At 38.3% G+C, this 26,572-nt stretch overlaps 1 protein-coding gene across 6 annotated transcripts in view; it reads right to left on the bottom strand.

The window, feature by feature from the left end:
* The window catches only part of PCLO (piccolo presynaptic cytomatrix protein), a 379,284-nt gene that overhangs the window by 77,038 nt on the left and 275,674 nt on the right, over positions 1-26,572 (bottom strand). For 5 of the 6 annotated variants that reach the window (XM_049814309.1, XM_049814305.1, XM_049814306.1 and 2 more), the window contains exons 11-15: positions 11,072-11,180; positions 10,397-10,464; positions 7,559-7,770; positions 2,421-2,471; positions 1,372-1,502 (exon numbers count right to left, since the gene is read on the bottom strand). In XM_049814309.1, the coding sequence (XP_049670266.1) occupies positions 1,372-1,502; positions 2,421-2,471; positions 7,559-7,770; positions 10,397-10,464; positions 11,072-11,180 (571 nt within the window). Of the gene's footprint in view, positions 1-1,371; positions 1,503-2,420; positions 2,472-7,558; positions 7,771-10,396; positions 10,465-11,071; positions 11,181-26,572 lie in introns of those variants that run through there. The other variant, XR_007507699.1, reaches the window with a different exon arrangement.

Below are 26,572 nucleotides of genomic sequence, written 5' to 3'. Positions count from 1 at the left end.
AAGTTAAATGCAAAACTGTAACAATATCATGTTTTAAAATAAAGAACCCAAACAAAACTAAAATCCAAATTCTTCATAACTTGGCGGCAAGTTTAAACCTATACTTGGATCTGGCTTAGACCTCTGCAGAGTGAATATCTCTCTAGTTCAGTCTTATTTCTACACCAGTGAATGTACCTGCAAAATTCCCAGTAAGATTGATTTGACAAATATCTTACAAAGACTTTTAGGTGCATTAAAAAACCCCTCAAGGTTTAGGCCCTGTTCCCATTATATTCAGTAATAGTTTTGGGCCCAGTGCCACTGAACAATATTGAATGCTGTATAGCTGGAATTAGCAGGCTACAAAAGAATACACCTGCCTTTAGTTGTACCATTCATGCGCTTTTAGCGGTGCTTGCCCATATGTCAAATGCTGAACTGTGACCTGAGCATGCACTTTCCTGCTACTTTGAAGAGAACAGAAATACAGATTTTTAGTTGTGTCATCCTAGCCTGAGAGTCTTTTAGGATGAGTGTGATTACACAAGCAGAGAAATTTGCAGGAATTTGTCTCTGCAACCTAAGGTCTGATCCATCAGCTTAATTTTAGATATATGTATTGTGTCACTGAAGTCAGCAGTATTATTATAACCATGTATACTTATGCATACATATGACACTCTACAACTTTAGGGCACAAAAAAGAGTTATAATATTGCTGGTACAGAAACATATCTTTCAAAGGAAACACTAATGAGCTATTTGTAATTACAGAGTCTAAAAAAGCAATGGTCTGTGAAAAAGTGATTAGTGATTTGTATAGTCATTAGATACAAAATTACCAGGATTTCTAAAACCAAATCTTAGCTCTTAAAAAAAAAGTTGTAAAAAAACACATGGAATGAATGTTTTCTGACTAGTATTTCTCACCTTTGATATTATACTGCAACCTTAAATTTATCTCAGAAACTGTAATTCTGTATGTTTGCAAATCTGTCCCAAATTCGGAATGTCTTGAGCTGAAGCAAACATTCCATGTTCACCTTAACATGCAGCTTTCTATATTACAGAAAGTATTATATATATTTAGTACATTTGAGTAGAGTCTGTTGTTCTTTTAATACATATTTTTGCATGTATTAGAATTTTTAAATGGAAACATGAAAAAAACCCCAAACCCTACAGGAATGATCATGAAGTCCCCAAGGTCATTAGCAAAGTATGCACATTCTCCTGTGAGTAGGATCTGGCTCTCTGTTAAAAATCCACCATTTTTCCTGGTGTTGGACCTGGATTTTCTATAGCAATAACTTTCAGTTCCATTTATTAGTGACAAGTAACAGACCCAAATTAAAAGAAAGTTCAGGTTAAAATTTCCTCTATACTTACCCTCTCCCTGGAAGAAGATAAACTTTAACAAAGGGATCTGAATAGCCATTGTTGTCTCTGGGAGCAAGGTTTCTTGCCTGAAGGATGTGGATGATAAGGTTGCCAAGGTGTTTGTCATAGTTGATTTGAAGCTAGAGAATGCATTAAAACACAGTAAGATTATTTTTTATTTTTACTTCCCAAATGGTTTGATACCTCTCAAATTCTTTGAATAAAATGCATTTTAGACCTTTACTTTGGCTGGAAATAAACACATTTTGGAAGTCTCTCTCTTTCTCTCCTGACTAGAATGAGATGCTAGATGATTATGTTGGATCTTGAAACAAATTTTGCTTTCAAAGTCTGCCAGTATTGGTTAAAAAAAAAAAAAAGGAAACACATGTATTGATCTATTGCAATCAGGAAAAAGGAGATGAAATTTGAACTCTTGATATTATTCTGAGCAATAGCCTGCTTATGGAGTAGGAATTACACAAATTCTGACTACCTGGAGCCCAAGCCTGGGAAGAATGTTATAATACTATGGAAAGACTCATAGTACTGGTATAGGAGTGAGGGATTAATTAAGGAAAAAAAAAGACAGAAATCTATAGGAAGTTAGGCTTCACTTATTCTTCTGCTCCCAGTTCCACTGTTTTAAAAAGCTAGCGTAAAGTCAGTTTACATAAGAGATAACCACAAACTTGGCTTTGTATGGAAATAAATACACTGTACTATGAGGAAGCCACAGCACTCTGCTTAAATGTAAACAGTCTGGGAATTTCTGAAGTAAACCACGATAAGTGCCCAAAGATTAAAGATTAGAATGAATTTCACTACTTTTTTAGCCCTTTCAGAAACAATAACATTTTCCGTCCTTCTGTTTGTATTTCACAAGCCAACGTTAAAGACAGAGGCAAAAATCAAGCACTGACTTACATAAGTGATATTTCAAGGGGTTGGAGTTGAATAAGAAATCAGTTAATAGAGCTTGTTTTCTGCAAACTTAATCATCAGAAAAACGCAGCCAGTAGCAACAACAATTTACACAGAAAAACCTACAAATTTACCTGAATTTCTCCAGTGATTGGATGGGAAGCAGACTTCATAGTTTCCGTGGGCTGTGAGATTAAAATACATAAATAAATACATAGGCGCACACTCACATATATACACATACGCATATTGGAAATAATAGATTTTCAAAGTTAATTTTTTTAACAGGTGTTGTTTATACTCCTGTATTGCCACACATTTTTAAAAAAACATTTAATTGTCTCCAATTTGTATGCTCAAAACTAATAGTCATGGTATTCAACAGCACTTAAAGTCCATCCCAGCCATTTTAATCAGCCTTCGTGCAAGTACAGAATCAGACAACTTGAACACTGAAGTCTTTACAGTCTGAGCAGATTGGTCACACAAGGAGGCATGGGGAGAAAAAACCCATATAGCATTAACCCTGTCTAACAAAAGTGAATGTTGCAAAGAGAAACCAAGTACCAAGTCAAACACAACACAACCATATTTCTATTGAAAGGCAAAGGTTACACTCGTTTAAATTGAGTTTAGATGAAAGTGGGTAGAAAGAGTGGAAGGAATGGTATTAAAACTGAGTGATGTGTTTAAGTGGATTTCACAACTGCAGCCATCTCATATAGTATTTTTTGCTTTATTCTGTGTTTTCTGATAATCAATTCAGTGACACCACTTCATCTTCAAATTCGTCCACACACTTTCCATGACATGAAATTTAAATTTTCTGTTCTCCCCTTTACAATGCTGTATAATCAAGCTTGTTCCTCTCTGTTCTCTATAACTGAGCTTGTCTAGGTTGCTGACAAAAGCAATAAAATCCTTGGTGTCTTCTTTTTCCCCTTTTCTTCCCACCTGTTTGTTAGTAGTTTGAAATTAATAGCACCATTTGCTTCAAATCCTGGACTCTCAAAAATATGCTGTTCTGTTAAATGGTGGTGCTCTTGAGCCAGCCTGGACCTACCTCTAGTCTGCAAGCCATCAGTCAAGCAAGAAAACTCTCTCTGGTTCAGTAGCAGGATTTGAATATTTTTGCATTCTCACCACAGCTGCTTCCTTGGTTGATGCAGCAGAAAACAAAGGATGAAAACAAGGACAAACCTACTGGTCTCTGAAGACTGGTCTGGAAATCATCTTTTCCTATTCTTCCAGACATGACCAGCAGCCTGACCTATTATTCTGTGTAATTAGGATTTCTTTCACTTTCTGAGTAAAACTCATCCGCCTTTTTTGTGCTGTCCTACCTTCCAGAAGAACCCTTAGACATTTTCCCAGGATGTTGGATATGGATGGTTTCAAATTAGGCCAATGCAGACCCCTTATCTCCTGGACCAGAGCATGAAGTTAAGGTGATGCACTACCCTTTTCAAGTTTGTGATGAAGAAACATCCCTTCAATCACTCAGATATGCAGACTGGAGCTAGCCAGAAAAATCTCAGCCAAATTAGTGCAATGAAAACACAGGAGAGAAAAAGCCCAAACCTGCCTTTTATATAGTTATAGTCACTGTCTTGTGTTGCCTCATTTTTGTTTGTTTTACAGGCTTTACTTTGCGTTCTAGATTTGTTTCTTTATGAACACAAGCTTTTTCAGAAAAGAAGTGTTGATTTTTCTCAAGATGCGTGTGCCTCTCAAAAATAGTTCTCATGGAAAATTTTTAAATCAGCTTTTCTTGGTACCTTACAAAGCTTTTAAATAAGTGTAATCCCTCTAACACCTAAACTAGGTCATCAATAGTTTATAAAATGTTCTGAATCTTAAATGATATTTTAGATTGATAGCAAACCACTCCTAAAACTTGTTTGGTCCTTGAAAGAACATTCAAAAAGGGAATTTAACTCCTTTTGCCAAAGACAGAGACCTACCTGAGCATCATGCAGACTTTCAAAGTAGGGCTTAAATGGCTTACATTTCTCATACCTTACCTCTGGAAATGGATTTTATTATACTTTAATAGTTCTGACCTCAGTCTGTACTAGCACTGACAATACTGACAATGCTACAAAATAACATGGAGTTAGCTGTGCTGTGGCTACAAAATCAGTGCTGGCTACTCTAAATGCTCTAATTTTTCAGAAGTTTGAATAGTAAAAATAATGAGTTTGTTCACTCCAAATATGTAATACAGAATGTATTAGTACAGATACTGTAGAAGGAGTGCAGAGAAAAAGAAATGGGCATGCTGAATTTGTGTGGGGACTTGCAAAGGTGGTTAAAGTGGAGTTCCCTTTAGCCATGCAGTTACTTTGCTTTTATCTACTTGTCTGTAAAAATAAATGTGCATTTTTGTGTTTCTGTATCATTGTTAAATCTCTGTATTCATACAAAAGGCTGTGATTCAGCATATTAAATATCTGGGGTTTTCTCTGATGTCAGCTGATTTAAAACTGATCATGAAGAACTACCCAAATATTTCAAAGAAACATGAATAATTTAGGCTCAAAGAGACCTTTCAAGGTCACCTGGTCTAGCCCCCAGCTCAGAGATGGGCCAACTTTGAAGCTGGATCTGGATTGAAAGGCAGAGATGCAAATAAATATCTTTCTTTTTATCAGGGCCTCAGTGAGGATTAATTTGAAAAGAAGGAAAAGTATTTCACTGCTGACTTCTCCAGGAGCTAAAGGATCTGAGGATTTAGAAAAAACAACTCATTCTTCAAGACACAAAGACAACTAAATGTTTCTATAGGGCATTTATAACCTGGATGTAATCTGCACTGTAGAATGATCATGCATTTACATTACAAAAGAAACAGGTCTGCACAGGATATAGTCAGCTCAAGGCTCCCAAAGGTTAAATCTCTCCTGCGATGGCTAATCTAATTTCAATCTGATTTCTTTTGATACGCCCTGCATGCACTCACACACCCTGTGTAAGATCCGGTGCTTTGTAAATGCCATCACACCTGCTGGAGAAGGTTGTCATTACCACGTGAAACTCGTTAATGCCAGGCGCTGATGCTACGCACTATCACTTTCTGTAGTAACGGGACAAAGCAGTAAATATGGGAGAATCGGCACTGCAGAATATCAAAGAGAATCCTACAACATTTATGGAGTGTATATGCTGTACAAAAAGCTTAAAAAAAAAAAAAAAAAAGATTTTGCTTGCTAAAAATAAAAAGAGTCGCAAAAACAAGATCTAGGCAGTTTGGATATTTAGTCTTTCATGATACTTTGGCAAGGCTACAGCCTGCCTAGAAATGCTGTCAGCCCAAGGCAAAGAGCAGTTCCAGAAAGGATGAGCAGTAGCTTTCTCTTCTAACAGAGCTCAACACCATTATAAACTTGGCCTGCAGTCAATGAACAGAAACTATACAAGTCAACAAAAGCTGTGGTTGTTATGAAGGAAATGCCTCCCAACATGATTTTCAGAAATAAGCAAAGAATGTTTTAAATATTTGCCTGATTAGTTTTGACTTTTGCATCCCCTACATAAAGGCATTAGTTTTAATAATTTTTTGTTTAATCTTTATAAGCCTTCAGCTGAATTTTCATGAAAGATTACTAAATCCTCTGTGAAGCAGGAGATTAAATTTATGCATCTAACTTTAGGTGACCTGCTACAGTGCCAGTCTTCTCATGTGGACAGAGAGGGGCACTTCTCCAGGATACACTGTACACCAAGGATTTATGGATGTCCATAAACTATGCAGTGGATTTAGGAGTGTGATTCATCTACCCCAATGAAAGGGGTATCAGCGTAGACAGTGACACCTGCACTAAGAGCCCTGCCCTCTCCTTCCCATGCAGTGCATGCACTTCAACGGCAGGCTTCATCCAGTCTCAGGAATTGTATTTCACAAGTGCATTATTCTCGCTAGTAAACATAAAGCACAGGGCAAACTAGTTCATATGTGGAGGTACATAATATCCAGAGTAAGGTGTAACGAAACCAACTATTCACCTGATGATACGGCAATTCTGCCACCTCCCTGAAGTTAGGTGCAGGAAATCTTGGATTATGGATTTAATTTGTGCATCATAGACCTGAATTAGTTCATAAAAAGGCAATGGGAATTGTGGCCAGGCAGAATTACTATCCAAACCAAACTGATCAACAAGGACATTTACAGTTTTTGCTAAATTGCTGGATGAAAGAGATATTTTTTGTGTTTCCTCTCACATGAAAGTTATGTAAGCGTGTTGAAGAGCTATCTGAAATCAGCAGGCACCATTTCTGGTTTTTGTTTGTACAGTACCTAACACTTTTGTAGTCCAAGGCACAGCCATAGCCTCAACAGCACAAAAATACAAACATAACAATAATGCAGTAGGAACCTGACAGTCCCAAAAAGTAATAAAAATGCAGAGAAATAAACACATAGAAAGCACCTTGTTTGCAATGTGACGCTTTGCTTCCAATAGTAAGACAGTGAGAAACTGAGTATTCAGGATAGCAATCAGCTTTAGCTTTCTTGCAAATTGCTTAAGCAAATGCAGTCTTCATGGGATTGATTTTCACTTCAGGTGCTAACTTTTTTGACACAAAATGCAAAAATGTGACAGATGACTTTGTGATCTAGTTTCCAGCTTCAACTGTGGAAAAATGCTACCAAATTCCCACTCTGCCCTTTCCAGGTGTGCAGGTGGGTGCGCAAGGAGAAAAAAGTTCAGCTGAGAAATGGGCAGGATATGGCAAAGAAAATGAGAAACTGTGCTTAACAAGTTCACAGGAATTAGCTAGTGAAAAAACACATTTTGATGGTAAATTTATTTTTCATTCTTTCCCTGGCTTTCAGAGAAATGCTTAGTATTGCTATGATTATTCACAGCTTGAAACACTTCAAACAGTAGCTTAGTACAGAGAGGGAAATTATGGTCCTAGTAATATCAGCTTCCTCTGTGGAACTAGTATCTCAACATCATGTAGGATGCACTTTAAAAGCAACAGCAACGAAGACTGTAAAGAGCAATTATTTTGTTTAAAAACAATAATATTAAGTTCATGAAATCTATTTTCAGAGAGGGCCCAGTCTTTTATAACCTTGGATAAATGGCATAATTTCCTTTCCTTGTTTCCAAATTCTACAGCTGAACAGTAATACTCAACACCTGTGTGGAAATGAATTCATCAATATGTGCTGTGATTTCTTGCTACATTAAAGAAGATAAATAGCCAGTTTCTTCTTGTCATCAAAATGTTTTTGCTGCATAGCTAAGAAGTTTCTTACCTTGCTGCTGTGCCGCTTTTTACTCACAGAGGGAGAACCAGGCTGACCAGGGCTGGGAACAGCGCTGGAGGTGGCAGAAGTGGTTCCAGAGTGAACATGAGATCCCTTTTCCACTCCCGAGGAAGCAACTAGAGGCGACTGCTGTAGAGAAACCTTTTGGAGCTCTGCAGCAAGCTGCTTGGGATCAACCCCTGGGGACTTGGCTTTATCTACTGGATTAAAGTAAGACAGCTTTATATTGGTAGTTGCTACCACATTCAGATCCATCGTGCCATGGTACAGGGACAAGATAATGATCTTTACAAATTTTCATATCATCTGCTGGTATACTTTGAAGATGCAAAAGGCAACCTATAAAAAATAGACATCTCCCCCACAACATCAACATCCCAATTCCAATCTTTCTACTCAACATGCTGTCAACCACTGTTACTCATCTCACAAGTTTTCTGAGAAGGTTATTCTCTAGCTGAAGAAAAACAGGCCTTGCTGATCACGCTGAATCATCCTGGAGCAAATTACAGTTTTAGAGACTGGCCTATGCTAACTTGCACTTCTTGGAACTGGTCCAGTTTCACCAAGTATCTGGAGTTTGTTGTAACAAACTTTAATCTCAACTTTTTTTTTTTCTTTTTATCAGCTGGACATTCAATAAAACTGAATTCTGCTCCTGAGATAATTTTACAAAAATAAAGAGAAAAGGAGCTGAAAACTTTAGCACTGCAAATTAATCAAAGTAGAATAAAATGAGATCAAATGAAGAGTAAAAGCCCTGATTCATCTTTCCTTATTACACACACCTATGTGAAGCATCTGTGGTAGGAGTCTGCTTGCCCTCCCTCCTGCCCAGGAAGGAGTGGGGAGAATTTACCTTTTGTAGATGGCAATCTCCTTTTATTAGAGAAATGAGATCAAGGAAGTTTCATGTGTGCCTTAAAGTGCATAGAGTTCAAAGGATACTAGGCTCAGCTTGCTTCCCAGGTTCTCAGAAGTATGAGAGGTTTAAGGCAATACATTAGCCTTATCCTTTCCAAAGCAGTCTGCAAAATCTCAGAGGTGATGGCAAGAAAGACTTGGCTTGGCAGCCAGTCGTTCCAACTAAGAAACTACTAGAAGATTGCTAGACTAGGAGGAAGCATGCCTGCAAGAATGGGATAATTTAGTTTTATTTCTGTTCTTTCTTATTTTGAGTTTTCTCCATTAATAAAGAATATTTTTCATTCTAGCTTTAATTCTTTCAAAACCCAATTTCAGTGGCTATGAATGCCTTTGGTGTTTTTCATCTGCTCACTAAAAAAAAAAAATTGTGGGTAGCTCTGCCTCAAAGCTCTGTCAGACTCAGTGTTTGCTTTCAATTAATATCAATAACATCCATTTTCAACAAAAGGTAGCTTGATGCTAAGTATATTAACAGATGGGAAGAGTTACATAGTCAGAAAACAGAGGATTTAATCCAGGTAACTTGTGTAGTGATTGATAAAAGAGTAGCCACAAAACCACAGAATTCAGAATGGACCCATGAGATGCTGAATGAAACACTTTTAGTCTGCACTGAGCTTGCTGAAGGGCTACATTACAAGCAGGGTTGTGGATATTGGTTTAAAGTTAGATTAGATATGACTAATACCATGACTGGAGTTTGCAGTCATGGTGTTGACTGAACAGAAGGGAATCCCCCCGCAAAAGCACTGCCATCTTAGGAGTCACATAACAAAACGTCACACAAACTACTTCCTATTGCATCCCTGTATCCTAGTAAATACTATATTTTCATTACTAATGAGAGGCCACAAGCCTTGTGTCATGCTAATATAGGCCTTAGGGCTTGTTGTGTGTTATTCGGACTTGCTCCAGTTTGCTAGGAGCTTTATTTTAGCTGGTCTGGCTGCAACAACAACTGTCTAATGACAAGATGGCTGTGACCTTAATTTGTCTGAATTACGTTTCACCTTGTATAATTGTATGGTATAATGCCCATTCTTCGTAATTTTGATATATAAAGGCACAAGACTAATCGCACTGTGTAGACTGAAATATTTCTGACTCCAGATTAATAATGCAGTTTATAGAAGCATGGGCCTGGGGTGACAGCAAGGTTTGGGCACACAACGATAGCTGAGGCCCCAGGGATACCAGCAACTTGCTGGTCAGTTACTGGCACTGATGCAAACTCAGGACCTGGGCAAAATAAATTTTAGGGGCAACAGAAGGAACAAAGAACAAGAATATATCACATGTGAAGTGTACAATATCAAGTCTTACGCAGTGCAGAGCTGCTGACCAGTGAGGAAAGAGCAAGGCATGCTAGAAAAGCTAAAAAAGGCCCCAAGCAGATCCTGAAGCGAAGAGGAAGGAATCATCAACATCATCCACCTCCCAGCAAGGAGGAGTCAAAAACTCTCTCCACAAACATTGCACTCTCCCAGCAAATTCCTCAGGACATTGTCAACTTGCTGCAATGTCCCTGGAGTGAAAGCTCTGCCCGCGGCTGCTGAAGGGGGACCATTACGCCACAGTTTTCTGTGGCATGTATAGACGAAGGGGTAGCTAGCGGGAGGTTTTCCCTGGATAACAAATGTTAGCTGCCATATTGTTACTGAGATTTCCTTTGTATTAATTAGACAGTGTAGACTGTGTCAGTATGGATTGAACTCGGCTAATAGTAATAACCAACAATAAATGCTCGGCTTTGTATATAAGGTGTGGTCCCCTTTCTGCCCACCGAAAGATTTGGGATGTAACACCTGAGCTTGCAATGGTAATATCCTAGCTTACATCACATCCAATTTTCAGCTGCTATCCGGTCCTACAGTATCAAAGCAACAGCTTGTCGCTTACCTGCCTTCACTGGCTCATGCAGCTCCAGGTGCTGGGGATTCTCAGAGTCCGAGAGCATGTTCAGGTCCCTAAAGAAAGCGATGAGAAGCCTGAGACAAAAGAAACTCTTTCCTCATACCCTCATTATTATATTAAGTAGATAAATGAATAGTGGTTCATGACAGAAAGCAGCTCCCAAGCATGGCCCCTTCTTAGCTGTTTGTATTTGCAATGCTGTCAAAGAGCTGAGAAGAAAAGGTTCTTTTAAGGTGAAATCTTTAATGGATTGAATGTAAGATTATACATTTCTCGTGATGCTTAAATGACTTTTATCTAAAGGATACAGATTTCAGTAAAAGTCAAGTTAGTGCTAAATTATCATCTTTCTCTAACCCCAGTAAATTCAGTGAATTGTATGTGTACCAATGAAAGGAAATTGTGGCCTGACAATGGAGATATCATTGTTTATAAAAGCATAATTACTAACATCTGCCTCAGATTATCTTTTCTTATGACTTTAGAAAGAAAAAAGAAGAAACAGACCTCCCACACTCACAGTGAACTCTTGCTAATTATTACATTGATGCTTCGTGCTAACAAAGGTTCCACCTTAACAACTGTAAATTTAAAAAAAAAAAAAAAGAAAGCCATGAAAAGCCAAAAAAAATGGAAACAGAAAGATGGGGAAAAACTCACAGTCTTACACATATTTCTGCTTCCCCACTCTGTTGAATAATAATGCTCTGGACTTCTTCATAAGTTTTCCCAGTCAAGGGGATGCCATTCCATTCCAGCACCTGCATTCCTAAGAAGGCAAAAGCAGCATGAGGTCAAGTGCTCAGATTTTGGCAAAGGCATCAGATAGATTGCTTTGACAAGATTTGATGTGACATTCAGTGAATGTTGTTTAAATGGCACAACACATTAGCAAAGACCTTTCACTTCACACAGATTAGACTGTTGAATGTTATTGTCCCATCAGCTATAACTTACCTGTTGAAACAAGTCAGGAGATTAATTCCTTTCTGATTCAAACTATACATGCACTCTCCACAGTCTGGGTTGCGTGATACTGAAAAACTTTTGCAATATCAAAAACATGCACACTTACCAACATGGCAAGGAACGAAACATTTTATATATCAGACATTTCCTGGCCAGCCATGGTCTTGGAAGATAACTGTTCCCTACAGTGGCACTTTGCTGTTAAGAAGCTGAGCCTCAAAATGGGACTAAATTTGTGAATGTAATTTGGTAATTAAAATACATTTTTATTACTTTGTCACTTAAGAAAACACAACAAAATGAAGGCAGTTGGGCAAATTGATTTTAAATGAAAAATGTGCCTCCACATTTCAAACATCAGCCTGGAAATACTCAAGTTTAAATTCTGCTTCCATATCTTCTCTTATGAAAAAGTGACAAAACAGCTAAACATAATTCATTGTGGAAGATAGGAACAGAGCTATGATAAACAGGCTGAAAAATACTGTTTACTGATCTAATCTGTTGTGTCTTCCAGTATCCCAGGACTGAGCCAGGAGACTTGATATGGAGGAAGGTATCACTGTAAGGAAGTTTTATGCTCAGTATTTGCAGAGTCTCTATAAATCATGTGAGGTGTATTCTGATAAGATGAGAAATCTTTTGGTTACAGTAAAATGCTTACAAAAAGCAAACTGTAGATTCATATCTGGGAGTTACAACTCAAGTTTTGAGAGCTGCATTCATATTTTGAAGTAGTTAGTCATAAGGACGACTCCAAAGAGATTAACTTCTATGAGTCTATGAGTCTATGATTCTCACTAATGTACAAATGTCAAAATCCAAGCCTGAGGCTCTAGAGGAGAAAATTGCTTAATGGGACAAGATACTGAATTCTTAATAGTCCTCTAAAAGCAACGTATTACAAAACATCTGAAAACCACATCAGCCACACAGCAAGGAAAACCACAAACACTTAGCTTGCTACCACTTACACAGATACAACCAAGTCTTCAACTGGGTCATATTTTTATTTCAAAATCCTGTGCTGTTGCATATAACAAATGGGAAAAATAATGAAGTGAAATGTGGAGATAAACTTATAGGAAAACAAGCTGCTAAATAAAATACAATGAGAATTGTTCATGGAATAAAGCAGATGAAATTATCTGATAATGAAAGAATATGAGAAATAAAGACTATAAGTTTATATTACAAAAATTTCCATAGGATTCCATGAATTAGGATTTGAAATATCAGATTTGCTCATAACTTTTCTCAGTAAGAATTTATCATTTTTTTTGCAGCGATTTACAGAAATACAGACTGTGCAGAATGACTAAAAAGTGATGCTCAGAAGGCAGTAAAGCCAGCTGCTTACTGCCAAAATAGATTTCTCTTTTCCTAAAATTTAGCCCCTTTCATTTACCAGCCATCATTCAAAAGTATGATGATGCTTTTGCTTGTTAGAGCAGATCTGGTTTTAAGCTCAGTTCCTCTGGAATAAAGCAGCAGCAATTATGAATAAATGCAGCTCCCCCTGATTTTCTGCCATACAAATATAATAGCATGCACTCTGTCTTTAGAATGCTTCTATAAAGGAAGGAACTGAAGTTATTTTTGTTTTCCTATCAATGTGTGCCTTCATAACGCTATCGTGGCATAGCATGTTGAGTAAGACAGTACGAACCTCTTGAGTAAGACGAGCCAAGACACCACTTCTATGTACTGGCAATGAACAAGAATAAAACTAGAAAGTTTTAGATATTTGAGAAAGTGGTTAACATTCTTTTGTAAAGGGAAAAAAAAAAAAAAAAAAAAGCTTTGTTGACAAAATGCATCCAGCTACTGTCCAAGGTCTATCACATCCTGCTTGCATGGCTTCAGAAGAAAATTTACCAGGGGAGCAGTAAGGCTATCATCAACAACTTGCATCGATTTAAAAGACCAGCAGGAAGAGCCTAGCTGAGTACCACCGCAGTGCTGCAATTTGGAAATCAAGTCTAATTTCCACTGGTGAGAGTTTCACTACTGAGTTCAATGGCACTGCAGTCACTCACTCCGTCAGTGAGGCCAAGCACACGTGAACAAAGCAGCAGACTGAAAGGAAATTGAATCTCAACAGCCTTGGCTCACACAGAAATCCATTTAAGCTGTCCGTATAGGGGTATTTTCTTTTTATTGGCTGCCTTGTGGATTCATGAATGTTTAAAATCAAAGCAATTTAAACATGACTTAATTGATCTGACTGATAGCCCTGGGGTCCAAGGAAAGAGTTTTTAGGCAAGAAGCTGATTTCTCTTTTCTTAAGTAGCAACTGCTAAATACCTTTTGCTGGAAAAAAATAATGTTCCAAAGAAAACATTTAGGAGGAATGTGAGTCTAATCAACAAAAAGAGGAAAAAAAGTACCAAGAAGTCACAGGAGACTGGTGATAAAAAAGTTTTTTGCCCAAAACCCAATCACATTCTGTAACTGATCTTTGGTAGTCAGGACATGTTATTCACATTTCCAAAACTTTGTATGCTTCAAATCACCAGTGTAGTAGACAAAAAACAAACAGGGAAACAGGAAAATTTACATTGCTCCATGACAGCTTTGCTGACTGAAGAAGAACTAGTAATTGCCCTGATAATCGAATCCATAATTTCTTCTAGCATTTTTTTTCTTTTATTTTATTGGGACGGCTACATCCTGCATCGATGGTGAGCAATGACTTATTTTTAGCAACATCAGCTCCCACAGTCAGCAGATCAGCTTTATACATCAAGACCTCCTCCCTGCTCCACTAGTGTGCTGACACACATGATTTGCTCAGTCTTTTTGGTATCTACTTTATGGTGACATTTCGAACCTGGAATCAGAAGTTGTTTATAATTTTCCACTGATTACAAAATTATTAATCCAGAGAAGGAACCTCATACATTTGTAAATGCTACGGAGATATCCACGTTTAGCTAGATTAATACCATACTTTCCCTTAAAAAAAAACCATGCTACAGTCCTACTGTATTGAAAGAGAGAAGGAAGCCTATTGTGTTCATATATTCTTCCATATGCCTCTGTCATTGACCACAGTTGGAGATGTTATCAAAATCTAAGCATACCTTTCCTCTGACACAGTATAGCCATTGTGTTCTTCTTTATAAGTACCAAATAAATATCTCAAAGTCTCCTGTATTTGTTATAGTTGCTGCTCTCAGTGCTCAAATGAAGAGCTTGCTCCTGGAGGGAGAGTCAGTGCTTATGCTGCAGAAGTGAGGAAGGGCCCACGTTTCACCAAAACCCTCACGGGAAGCAGAGGGTGGAATTTTGCTGTATTGCATCATATTGCCATACTTAACACATGCAGCTTAATGCTGTTCAAAATTGCCAGGCTCTTTTTAGCAACTAGTAAAGTGTTAACGTTTATTATTTTTCTTTAGGCACAAGTAGGCCAATTATCTGTTAACTGATAAAAATAAAACCAGAAAACTCTGCAGAACTGATTTCCTTTTTCTGACATTTTGACTAGTCATTTGACAGCTTGTGAAATGGAAGCTAAGTACTGGTGAAACTTGAAATCTGCTTTTAACAGTGGGGACTCAGGGACTATTAAGAAGTAGCTTCTATCAGTCCAGGGATGAAAGTACTTGAAATAATTACCTGGGGTCCCTGGGGAGCATTCAGCATGTTTTGTTGATCCTGGAAGATCTGTGAAATTTGGGGGAAGAGAATTTTGGGGTAGAAAGTTTTAATAACGTGGGAAAAGATGAGTTCAGATTCAAAACTAGGGCCAGACGTGAGCTTACAACACCATATATAATTTCTCAGGAGCCTGAGTAAACCTGTGTCCAAATATGAGGAGCTGGTCTACTGAAACTTGCTTGGACTCACCACATGGTTTGAACTGGTAATCTGCTGCTAATTTTTACTGCTCATGCTAAACAACTAAGCCCTCTAATTGCTGACTATTTAGATTTATAAACATCATATGTGGATCAGCTGTTAGGAAAAAAAAGCTTACATAATAACAAGGACTATGTCGGCATTGGTCCCTGTTCAGTCTTGTGAAATGTTTTATAGTTGCACAATCAAGAAGTGCAAAATGTAGCTCACTACAAATGTTCAACTGCCTCTATAAAATAAGGCACTTTTTAATCTTAAATGTTTCCATGTTTACAAGTATTGCAAAATTGCAGATTGTCCAGAGAGGTTGTGGTGTCTCTGTCCTTGGAGGTGTTCAAAACCTCCAGAGGTGCTTTACAACCTCAACTATTTTGTGATTCTGTGGAAAAAAAGTTACATTTTGCTTTATAGACTATGCTAATATTTTATCTATATATGCTGTATCTCTATGTATCAAAGAAAGCAGAAATAGCCGATTCTAAGGGTATTAAATCTTCTCTGTCTGTATGTCCATAAATAGTTCAGAGTGCATTCCATGAATTAACTGATTTGGTCTAACTGAGGAATAATGAATAATTGTTCCTTATCTCTTTGAACATCTGTATTTGCATGGGTGTAATCAAACTATTTATCTGTTTTTTAAGGAAGAGGAGAAATATTTAGCAATAATGAAAAAGTCTGCAATATCAAATGATCAGAAATTAGTTCTATGGATATTGTTGAAACCTGCATGTGTCTAAAACTCATAGCTTCTTTTAAAATCTTGGTTTATATTTACTTTTAAAAGTTAGATATAATTGCATCCTGTATCATGGATCACAGTATTTAGGAGTAACTTAAACAAAAACAATTGTTCTTTGTTCTCCTACTTTTTGGCACAGGTACTTTGATGTATTTCCTTTGGGTAGACTCTGCCCTCATTAAGTAATGATTAATTAAGCTAATCAACTGTCATCCTATTTAAAACTAAACTGTAAGAAAGATCTGAGAGCTGATAAAGTGAATCATTGTGTTATTGCCTCTTGCAGGAGTTATGATAAAGAAAAGATATCTAAGACAGACTTACAGAGAGTGATCAAAAAATACTACCAACTATGGTCTTGATCCAACAAATAACAAAATATCCTTAATTTTCAAAGTATTTCCTGCCACTGAATTTGCTACACTATGGTGATACAGAATCCTTGACACTAAAATTGTTGCTTTTAATGGTTAACAGTGAAGATTAGACAATATCATGGTTATGTCAAACGTATTAACTCAGGAGCGGAGCTCTTTAGTGCATATACAATCCATGTTCATGGCCAATTGTTTGAGGACTCTTTCTCTGGAGAAGCTGTTCAAGGACTGTGGCTGTCAACGCTCCCTGCCATGAACCCAGATACTGGTTCTTCTTCTGCTTACACTAGTTTTAGGAATTCCATTAGCTTTACTCCTGACCTGCACTAATGCAAAACACTGATGCAAATGCTCTTTTAAAAAATCAAATTATTAGATACTGGCTATACAATAGCTTTGCTGTGTTTTTGCACACCAGGTGTGACATGAAGTTTAAAAATTTTATAGAAATGACAGCTTCCCTCAAATGTCAGTAATAAGAGTGATTCAGAGCCACAACCTTGGACTATTTATAACATTGCGTTTTCATATTCAGAAGAGTTTTTAGGAGAAACACATGCTGCAGGAGAATACCAGATAAATGACTACTTTTTTCTCTGAAGTCAATTTTATACTAGGGATGCTGTTAGACTTGAAAACTTAAATGATTTATTCATCCACAGAAACAATATAGCAAAATTGCAAATACCCTATGCTGGTGCTTCAGACTATCTCATCTTAGACCCCAAAGAGCTACTTCTAGGTTCCTTCTCTGTAACTGGTGAGTCCTTGGATTTGCATTAAGATCTTGAACATTGTTATTTTCATTTACTCCATGGAACCATGCACTTATCAGTTATTTAGATACCGTGACTTCATACAGAGCTGTTTGGAGAGTGGTTTGTTCCTTTACCCTGCAGCCTTGAGAGAGAAGCTGACTAGATAGTCTGAAAAAGCATCTGAAAGAAGGGGAAACACAGCAAAATAACCAAAGTGTCAATGACGTCCATGGGGGTTGGGCATGGACTGGAGTTGGAAAGGCTATAGCATCTGTTCCCACATCTATCCCAGACATTCTTGTATAATATTTTTTTTAATATCTGCTTCCTTAATAGTGATCAAAGGCAGAAATATTTCTTTGCTTCATGAGAATATTGCAAGGATATATATATATATATATATAAAAAACACATTTGAAGAGCTCCTACTCTGCTTGGGTGGCTGCTTTCAATAAATACATCCTTCAGTCCACCACCTGGGTGATAAAGCTGTACTGTTTAATTGAATGTGGTTGTATATATAACATTCCTATTGATAAAAAAGCACAAAACGAATTATAAAATATGCAGACGGAATAGGTCTTGGTATTAGAGTTTCTGACTGTCAACTGGAAGACACAATATATATCTCAGTTTACACCCATCTTCCATTACTTTCCACATTTTCTGTCCTCTTCAGCTTCATCTTTAAGACATGAGCTGGCTGCATGATTAAAGTTGAAATTGAAAGGAATCTCAAAAACATCAAAGGATTTTATTTCTCCGAATATGAGTCCCAATGTAGTTGCTTCAAATACAGAAATACTAAATTGAGCCACTGAAGATCTCTTGAATTTTATTCCCACCCGTAACACAATGTACACTATTATAAAGTTAATCCTAGTGACTTTGCACACACTGTGACACTGCAGAGTCTTCTATTCAGTATGCCCAAGGTGCCTGAGAAGTGGTAAATCTGTTGTTTGCTGTGTCAGAGTTTGTAATTACTTCCAAAAAGTCAGACTACACATGTATGAAAAATATTATTTTTCCATTTTTTTTAGAGTCTCAGAGATGCTCTCCTATTGGAATTTAAAAAGACTTAGAGATCACAATATTAGAATAGAGCCTCTGGTTTTGGTTACACCACAGTTATACAGACAGATTGCTGGGGTTTATTCTCTGCTTCTTCATAGTTTGTATTGTTTACTCTTATGCAAAATAAACATGTCAGTTTGAGTTGCATTCTTCACTGGTCCAATGCTCACAGAGGAATAGGAAATTGGACTCTCTGGGCTAGCAGCTTCAATCAGTAGAATGTGAATGTTAGTATCTTTCCAGTTCACAGAAGAATTAAAATTCAGAAACATTACTTTGAAATCCCAGAAAGTGCTATAAAAGTTAAATGTGCACTCAGAACAATGAGAAACAGTATCATCTTGCAGTCTGACATTCAACACTAAATTACTTTATGGTCTGTGTTCTCCTGTTATTTTTCTTTTATTTCTAAACCTTTCTGATAGTTAAAAATAGGTTGATGAAAGTCAATGTGTTAATGTATTTCCCTGTACTGCTGGGCATGAATCACACCAAAACTCATTATTTTTTGTAGACACCATAACTTCCTCTCCCATTCGTCATTCACACCCAGGCTGAATATTTTCCATTATTACAATAATTATGATATAGACAACACTCACAATTCTTAAAAATGGATATGTTTTTCATCAAATAGAAATGATATAATGGACCTGCCTATGCCTCATGGCTGCTATGCTACTACTATGAAATGGCATTTATAAAAGTACAGCCAGAGCAAATCAACTTTGTATTTGGAGTGTACTTGGCATTTACAGACAGCTATACACTGATTGGTACAGCTGCAGTTATCAACCCAATACTAAACACCTCTCTAATTTAGTCTGCTTTCAGTTTTATATTGGCACAGTATTCTGTAGATCATCCTTCAGTTGAACTATGCTAGGGCAACAAGTGATGACCTGGATGTATTTGTATGACCTGAATTGAAGCTCTTGGGAAGTTAAATGAAGATTAGAGTTACTGTTTATGAAAATAACTGTGATAGAAATAATAAATTTATAGTGCTTTCACCACTACTACATCCTCAAACATTATATTACATTAGAGTTACAGAGAGATGATCAGTTATACCATGCTGAACAAAATGCTGTGGTTCATTGTATTTATTCAGTGTTTCAGAAAAAATAAATGTTTTTTCAAAACATACTGTTCTCTGAAGCTATGGAGCATAGGGTACTTACTTTGCTTTCAGTAATGTTATATGAAAGATTAGAGTGATTTTTGCCAGAGAGATAAGCTTCCTGTAGAGAGCTCTAATTTAACTGAAAGTCTTAAACATTTCATTATCAGGTTGTGTTCACAAAAAAATCCACTTTTAAAAGCACTTTACTACAAATTCAGATTTTTTAAAAAAACTTGTAATAATATATACATGGTAGAATGAAAAAGTCTATTTAAGTCAAAGTCACCTAAAGATTCACCTAAAGATCACTAAACAGGAATTTCTCTTTGCTCTCTCCTTCATGAATGGTAAAAACATTATTTTCATAGGGGTTTAATGTCAGGTATGAATTTAGACTAGTATATCCCTGTCTGCATTCTATATTTATTAATATTGGTGTATACAGAATTCTGTGGGGGTTTTTTCAATTTCCATTTTTGAGGAAAAAGTTATTCTCATTTACACAAATGCAGTTCTCTTAGTCCAGCTTCTATTAGTTACAACTGGAATGGAGTGATATTTGCTTTTGAAATTTTCTTTTGGAGGGGCAAGAGGGACATGTCATGAGTTGCAAGCATACAGTTCCTGTGGAAGTTAGAGTGTGTGTCTGAAGAATCACTCTCTCTGTATTACTTAGTTTCTAGTCTCCTTAAGAGTATAAATTACTACAACAAACATGTCAGACAAAGTCTGTATAAAATACTGTTCTATTGTCAAAACAATTAGACTCTAAGCACAACTCTTAATTTAGATTAAAAGAAAACTGACATAACTTGTTAGTGTTAAAATTTCTTCTGTACTTCCAAGTAAAAAAAAAATCACAGAATCATAGAACTGTAGAATGGTTTGGGTTGGAAGGGCCATTTAAAGATCACTTAGTCCCAACCCCCCCTGCCATGGGCAGGGACACCTTCCACCAGACCAGGTTGCTCACAGCCCCGTCCAGCCTGGCCTCGAACACTGCCAGGGATGGGGCATCCACAGCCTCTCTGGGCAACCTGTGCCAGCGCCTCACCACCCTCACAGGGAAGAACTTCTTTCTTACATCTAATCTAAATCTCCCCTCTTTCAGTTTAAATCCATTACCCCTTGTCCTATCACTACAGGCCCTTGTAAAAAGTCCCTCTCTGGCTTTCTTGTAGGCCCCCTTTAGGTACTGGCAGGCTGCTATAAGGTCTCCCTGGATCCTTCTCTTCTCCAGGTGGAACAACCCCAACTCTCTCAGCCTGTCCCCATAGGAGAGGTGCTCCAGCCCTCTGATCATCTTCATAACCCTCCTCTGGACTTGCTCCAACAGGTCCATCTCCTTCTTATGTTGGGGACCCCAGAGCTGAACACAGTACTGCAGATGGGGTCTCATGAGAGTGGAGTAGAGGGGGAAAATCACGTCCCTCAACCTGCTGGCCACAGTTCTTTTGATGCAGCCCAGGATACGGCTGGCTTTCTGGGCTGTGAGTGCACGTTGCTGCCTCATGTTCAGTTTTTCATCCACTAATACTCCAAAGGCCTTCTCTGCAGGGCTGCTCTCAATCCACTCACGACCCAGCCTGTATTTGTGCTTGGGATTGCCCCGATCCATGTGCAGGACCTTGCACTTGGCCTTGTTGAACTTCATGAGGTTTGCATAGGCCTACCTCTCAGGCCTGCCCAGGTCCCTCTGGACGGCATCCCTTCCCTCCAGCGTGTCGACCCCATCACACAGCTTGGTGTCATCTGCAACCTTGCTGAGGGCGCACTCAATCCCACTGTCAGTGCTGGTCCCAATACTGACTGCTGAGGAACACCACTTGTCACTGCTCTCCACTTGGACTTCGAGCCCGTGACCGCAACTTTTTGAGTGGAACCATTCAGCCAAGTCCTCATCCACCAAGTGGTCCATCCATCAAATCCATGTCTCTCCAATTTAGAGATAAGGATGTCATGCAGGACAGTGTCAAATGCACAAATCCAAGTAGATGATGTCTGTTGCTCCTCCCTTATCCACCAGCACTGTAAGCCCATTGAATCCCCACCCAAATTGTGTTACGTTAGGTCACAAAACGTAGATCTAATGGAAGTATACTATCTCCCCAAAACTGATCTGTACCCATCACCTGAGGTGCCACCAGCCCGCACCACTAGTTGTGTGGTTGAACTTCTTGCATGCTCCAGCGATGCATACTGCTTGATTTATATAGCAGTCCGTTCATCTCAGTGCATTAAATATACCTATGTACACTAATTACTGTGCTGTAGCTGTAAGAACAATCCTTATATATTTCCTTTTAATTCCTCAGCATTAGTTGGCCTTTTTTATTGGTTTTAATAGAACTAGAAAAACAATTTAGTATTATCATGGGCAAAAATAACATAAATTGTGAATGCTAGCAGAAGGCAGATAATTGGATGTGTGTGTGTGCATGAATGTTTGAAATTGACCTTTTGAACACCTCAGACAGAAGTGGCTACTTGCTAACTGCAACCTGTATGATCTAGTTTGAAATATTGGTAATAGCCGGCCTAAAGGAGAGTGACCCTTCTTGAGTCCTCCAGTTAATAATGAGAAATGAGACAGAACCACCAGTCAGTAGAGTGATCATGCGATGTGCTTCTGCACAGACAGTTTTGATTGAGGAAACTGCGGGGCTAGTGGGTCCAGAAAGAAGAGGAGGTGCTTCAAAGGATGGACCCCAAAAAGAAGTGGCCTTGGAAAGGGGTCTGGAAAGAAGAAGGTGAAGATCCTGGCTGGTGGAGAGATGTGAGAAGTGGGGAAGACCTTGAAGATCCAGGCGGTGGATGGAGATGAGTGCCAGGGGCCACCCAGGGACCACAGCAGGGGATGCCAGAGATGGGCCCATGTGAGCAGTGGCACGGCAGGAGCCAACACGACGTCCTGCACGACTGGTCCAGGCAGCAGGGAATTGGAAGGGAAGGTGGGACCTCCTGAACATGGCACTGGACCAGGAGCGAGCGAGCGTGAGAACAGGGCTGGGCACGGACTCTGCTCTCCTTTGGTATCAAACCAAAAGTCCAGGTGCCCTGTGGACAGGCATTCGTGGTCTTGCATGTAACAAGTAGAGAGCAACTAAGGATAAACCAGTCAGAACAACTGATCACGTTACGTTCATTGCCTGCTGGCTTTAGTAATCCAGTGTATGTATTTATTTTAAATCCTTGAAGATAAAGGCAAATTCAAGCTAGCTTTGGCATGTGTCCTGATTAGCAGCAGCTTCTATTTCTTCTCATTATCTACACTAAAACAAATTATTTCTTATCAGCCAGTACCTGTATACTTGTGTGTTTCTTGTGATTGCCATTAACATACTGAATTCGGTATGTAAACATCAGGAAGACAAACAAAACAAGTGTATGATACCTCATTCCCTTACTGGAAACTACGACACTAGAAATATTATTCATGCCCCTCCAGGGAAAGCAGTTTCCCCAGGGGAGAAGCCGCTGTCACCCCAAGGATGACAACAGCCACAAGAAGGCCCTGCTTGCAGCTGATGACAAGCAAAAGGAGGACAGGGCTGGTAGTTTCAGGGCTCATTTTCAAGTCTCCTGAAGGCACTTTGGAGATTTTCTGCTGAAGTCATGGAGTACATCAAAGCTCACGGGGAATAATACAGCCTGCGAGACCTGGTTTAAGACTTCTTGGGTCAAAGGATGAGGGGTTGGGCTTGATGAAGCTGTGGCTAGGTAGGGGCAGGGAAGGTGCTGGAAGGACGCGTCCTCAGCCTGAGTGCTGCATGCCAGTGGTGCGGTGTAAGCACCTGTACTGCTGTTTCTGCTGCTGTGCAGCAACCAACAGTCGCTGCCTATACAGGCAACCTCTTGCCCTTAGCAACAACAGCAATAAGCTTGTCTATTTTGATGCTCTTCTAGTCTCAACTTAGCAACGGCACGCTAGCCCTACAACAACCTCTGCCTCTGTTTCTTAAAACTCGTGTGTCTTAATTATGCATCAAAACCACACTTAAACATTGAACCATTACTAAATTCTCGGCACTGCATCCTCATTTCAGCTTCACTGGATATTGCAATGGCCTATTCTCCTTCAAAAACATCCCCCCAAGTGAGATATCGAGCATTATTTTTAAACTGCCAAATGTAAGTGTTAAACTGACATTTCAAGTCTGTAGACTAAAGCTCAAATGTGTATTATGGGTCAACAAGGACAAAGAAGTTTGATCATTCCGCTATTTAATCTTTTAAGACTGCTTTCATTTCACTAAAGCTATTGAACAGGTCAAAATCTTTTCCCCAGGACTGATATATTAACATTACTAGCGTCAAACAATGTAAGAGACTAAAACAATCACCTCTGCTTTACATCAAACCACTAAATATTCTTTCCCAGCCAAAAGGAGGAAAAATAGGTGTTGTATCTAACTGAATAAAAATTAAATTTTTCTTTCTTCTAGAGAAAATTTAAGCAAATGCACCCTCCCCTCAATACTGAGCAATTATATCTGTGAAATATTGTGAATCAGTTATGCAACAATAGGTATAAATAAGGTAAAAATATAAGCAAGCAGCAAAAAATACCGGCTGAAGCTATGAATCCCACAAACGTACTGAATACAATAAAAGAGTAAAGCACAAATGATATCGTATGCTTTCAAGATGAAAGAGTTTGAGCGATTCTCCTTGGGTAGAAAGTATCCAAGGAATTACTAAATCGCCTGTGAACTCATCATCATTTCAAAGGTATTTCTTCATCTTCACCCAAATTAATAATTATTTTCTCTAAAAATAATGAACCAGATTGATCTAATTTGATTATTTTTTACAGATGATAATAAATATTGTCTTGAATGTATACAACAAATTTTAAAGAAAAGAATAAAAAGCCCAGTCACTTTTCCCACTTCATTCCAAAGGCTCAGAGGCAATAGAAGTATAATTGCCAATTGTATTTCTTCTTTGCCGATTGCCTGGAGGCCTGCAGGACCACTCCTAATCCTACTGTGTATCTCTCTCTTCATAGGCAAATGAAAAGAACTGAACCCATGACACATCCTGAAGACCTATAAATGCAAACTGCAGATGGAAACTTGGTTTCATTCACCTATGCACTTCTTCAAAGCATGTGCTTTTACAAATTGAAATTCATCAAACTGAGCATTATTTTAATTGTTCTTCCACTGAATTCAGTGACAGTTGAGAACCGGACATGAGGTCCAAATTGCAATTCTAATACTAATGCTCACGTTCTAGTTATGGATGATGCTACCAGAAGGACAGGCTCAAACAAGCAAAATGAAATACTGCGTCATACAACATATAGTTACTCTTTGGAAGGCCATTATGCTTAAAGTCTAAGGGTAGACTAGACAAGAGCATGGAGGAAAAATTCCCCATGGATTACTGAGTAGAGGACACTGTGCTGTACATGTCCCTAGGGAGTTCCTGAGTCATACAGTCTATGTCATAGTCGTATATATGACCATATGACTACATATATATGTGTGTGTGTGTGTGTACAGATGTATACAATCATACAGACACATACATATGTACATCTATACATATATCACAGATATATATGTTTAATTTACTGTTTCTGGGACATGCTAGATGGTTTGTCTGGTCAAATAGAGATACTCATGGCTTTTTTACCTGTTTTGCTTTCTGAAGCACATGACATACAATCAGGTCATCACTAATAGCTTTTGCAGGAATGATAATTGGTCGCAGTATTGTTCATTACGACAGTGATTGTATTGGTGGTGGTGTAGACCACCTTCTTTTTGCTAACGTACTTTGTACAGTGTACACATGCTGACATAAACCCCATGGGCTAAAGCAATACTTTGTTAACATAGTCATGATGTCTACTAAGAGAGATACAACTCCATGGAGCTATAGCAGTAAACTGTTTTGAGGATGGTCTTCTAGATCTAGCTCACTTTGACAAAACAGCTCGTTAAACTTCACCTGTAAACACATCAGAGTACTTAGGTGCAATAATTTAGTTCCACGTGTTGTTATGTTGCTGAAATCAAGGAAGCTGTGTGATGACCTCAGTTCATAAATTATAAGCCAGGAAACACAGAAATCCTTGTATTACCTGTGGGGCTTAGTAAGTCTTCACCTCTAAACAAGGTATGTAACATCCCAAGATATATAATTAAGCATACTGAATTAGAAATTCTTAGTATGAAGCAGTAGCAAATATAGGTAACAGGCCTTTATAGATCCCTTGCAAAAGCATTCTTGTATAGAGTTTAACACATTCAAAGTTTGGGATACAGGGGGTTGTCCATTAGATGGCACCAAATTTTTCCATATGTATGGAAAACGTAGGCAACAGAGAGAAGCGTTTATCTGCTAGCAGCTGTCAGGTGGTCTCCCAGCTAGTCTCCATTCAGAGGCAGAACCTCTGAGTTGGCATTGCAGCCCATCAGCGTGCCTCACTGATGGATATTCATCCAGATAGGAAAGTGTGCTTCAGCCCATGTTTAACTAACTGCTCGTCTGGTGTAAAGCTGTTTTTATCATATCTACCAGTCTGTCTGCATCATATTCAGCAAGGGTCATTGTGGCACTTGAAGATATTTTCAATTCCTTCTTTGGATCTTCACTCGTTCCTAAACAGTGGGAAGTGTTTTTTGTCTCATGTTCTCTACAGCTACTCAATCAGAAGAAAGGCCCTACTTTTCAACTAATCAGTCAGCTTCCACTATGTGAATTGCAGAGCTATTACTATTGCTGGGACAGGCTGATACTTCCAAGAATAGTACAGTAGTCTGTAAATAAGAAGATGAAAGACTGTCTTGTCTTTCTTTAGTATTGTCTGAGACTAAAACTGTTTCTACTTCCCCATTAGCACCCGCCATGAAAGTCCTTGCCTAGAATTTTGCTTCCTTTTATCCTTTCTTTCAGACACACCTCAGGAACTCTGAGTTCTCTCTAATGAGTCACTTCAGACCCATTTGGAAAGTATAATCAGTAAACATAATACAAAACTTTGCTTTATTTAGATATAAGTCAATGCTTATTTCTATTTAGCAGTCCCCAAACTGCCTGTATGAGCAGCAAATGTATGTGTGAATGATATGGATTGATTCCACTTCACCCACACTACGACAGAACTAATTTAGCAAGCTCGGTGCTCATGCAGTGATGAAGACCGCCTGGAATGACTCATTTCCTTTTACTGTGTCATCTTAAAGGTTAATTTCATGGGGTTCTGTTCAGCATGTTATCTAATAACTAAGA

The sequence above is a fragment of the Accipiter gentilis genome, chromosome 11 (assembly GCF_929443795.1).
Source record: "Accipiter gentilis chromosome 11, bAccGen1.1, whole genome shotgun sequence".
Lineage (NCBI taxonomy): Eukaryota > Metazoa > Chordata > Aves > Accipitriformes > Accipitridae > Astur > Astur gentilis.
Note: the sequence above shows the minus strand (reverse complement) of the source record. Positions and strands in the feature narration are given on the sequence as shown.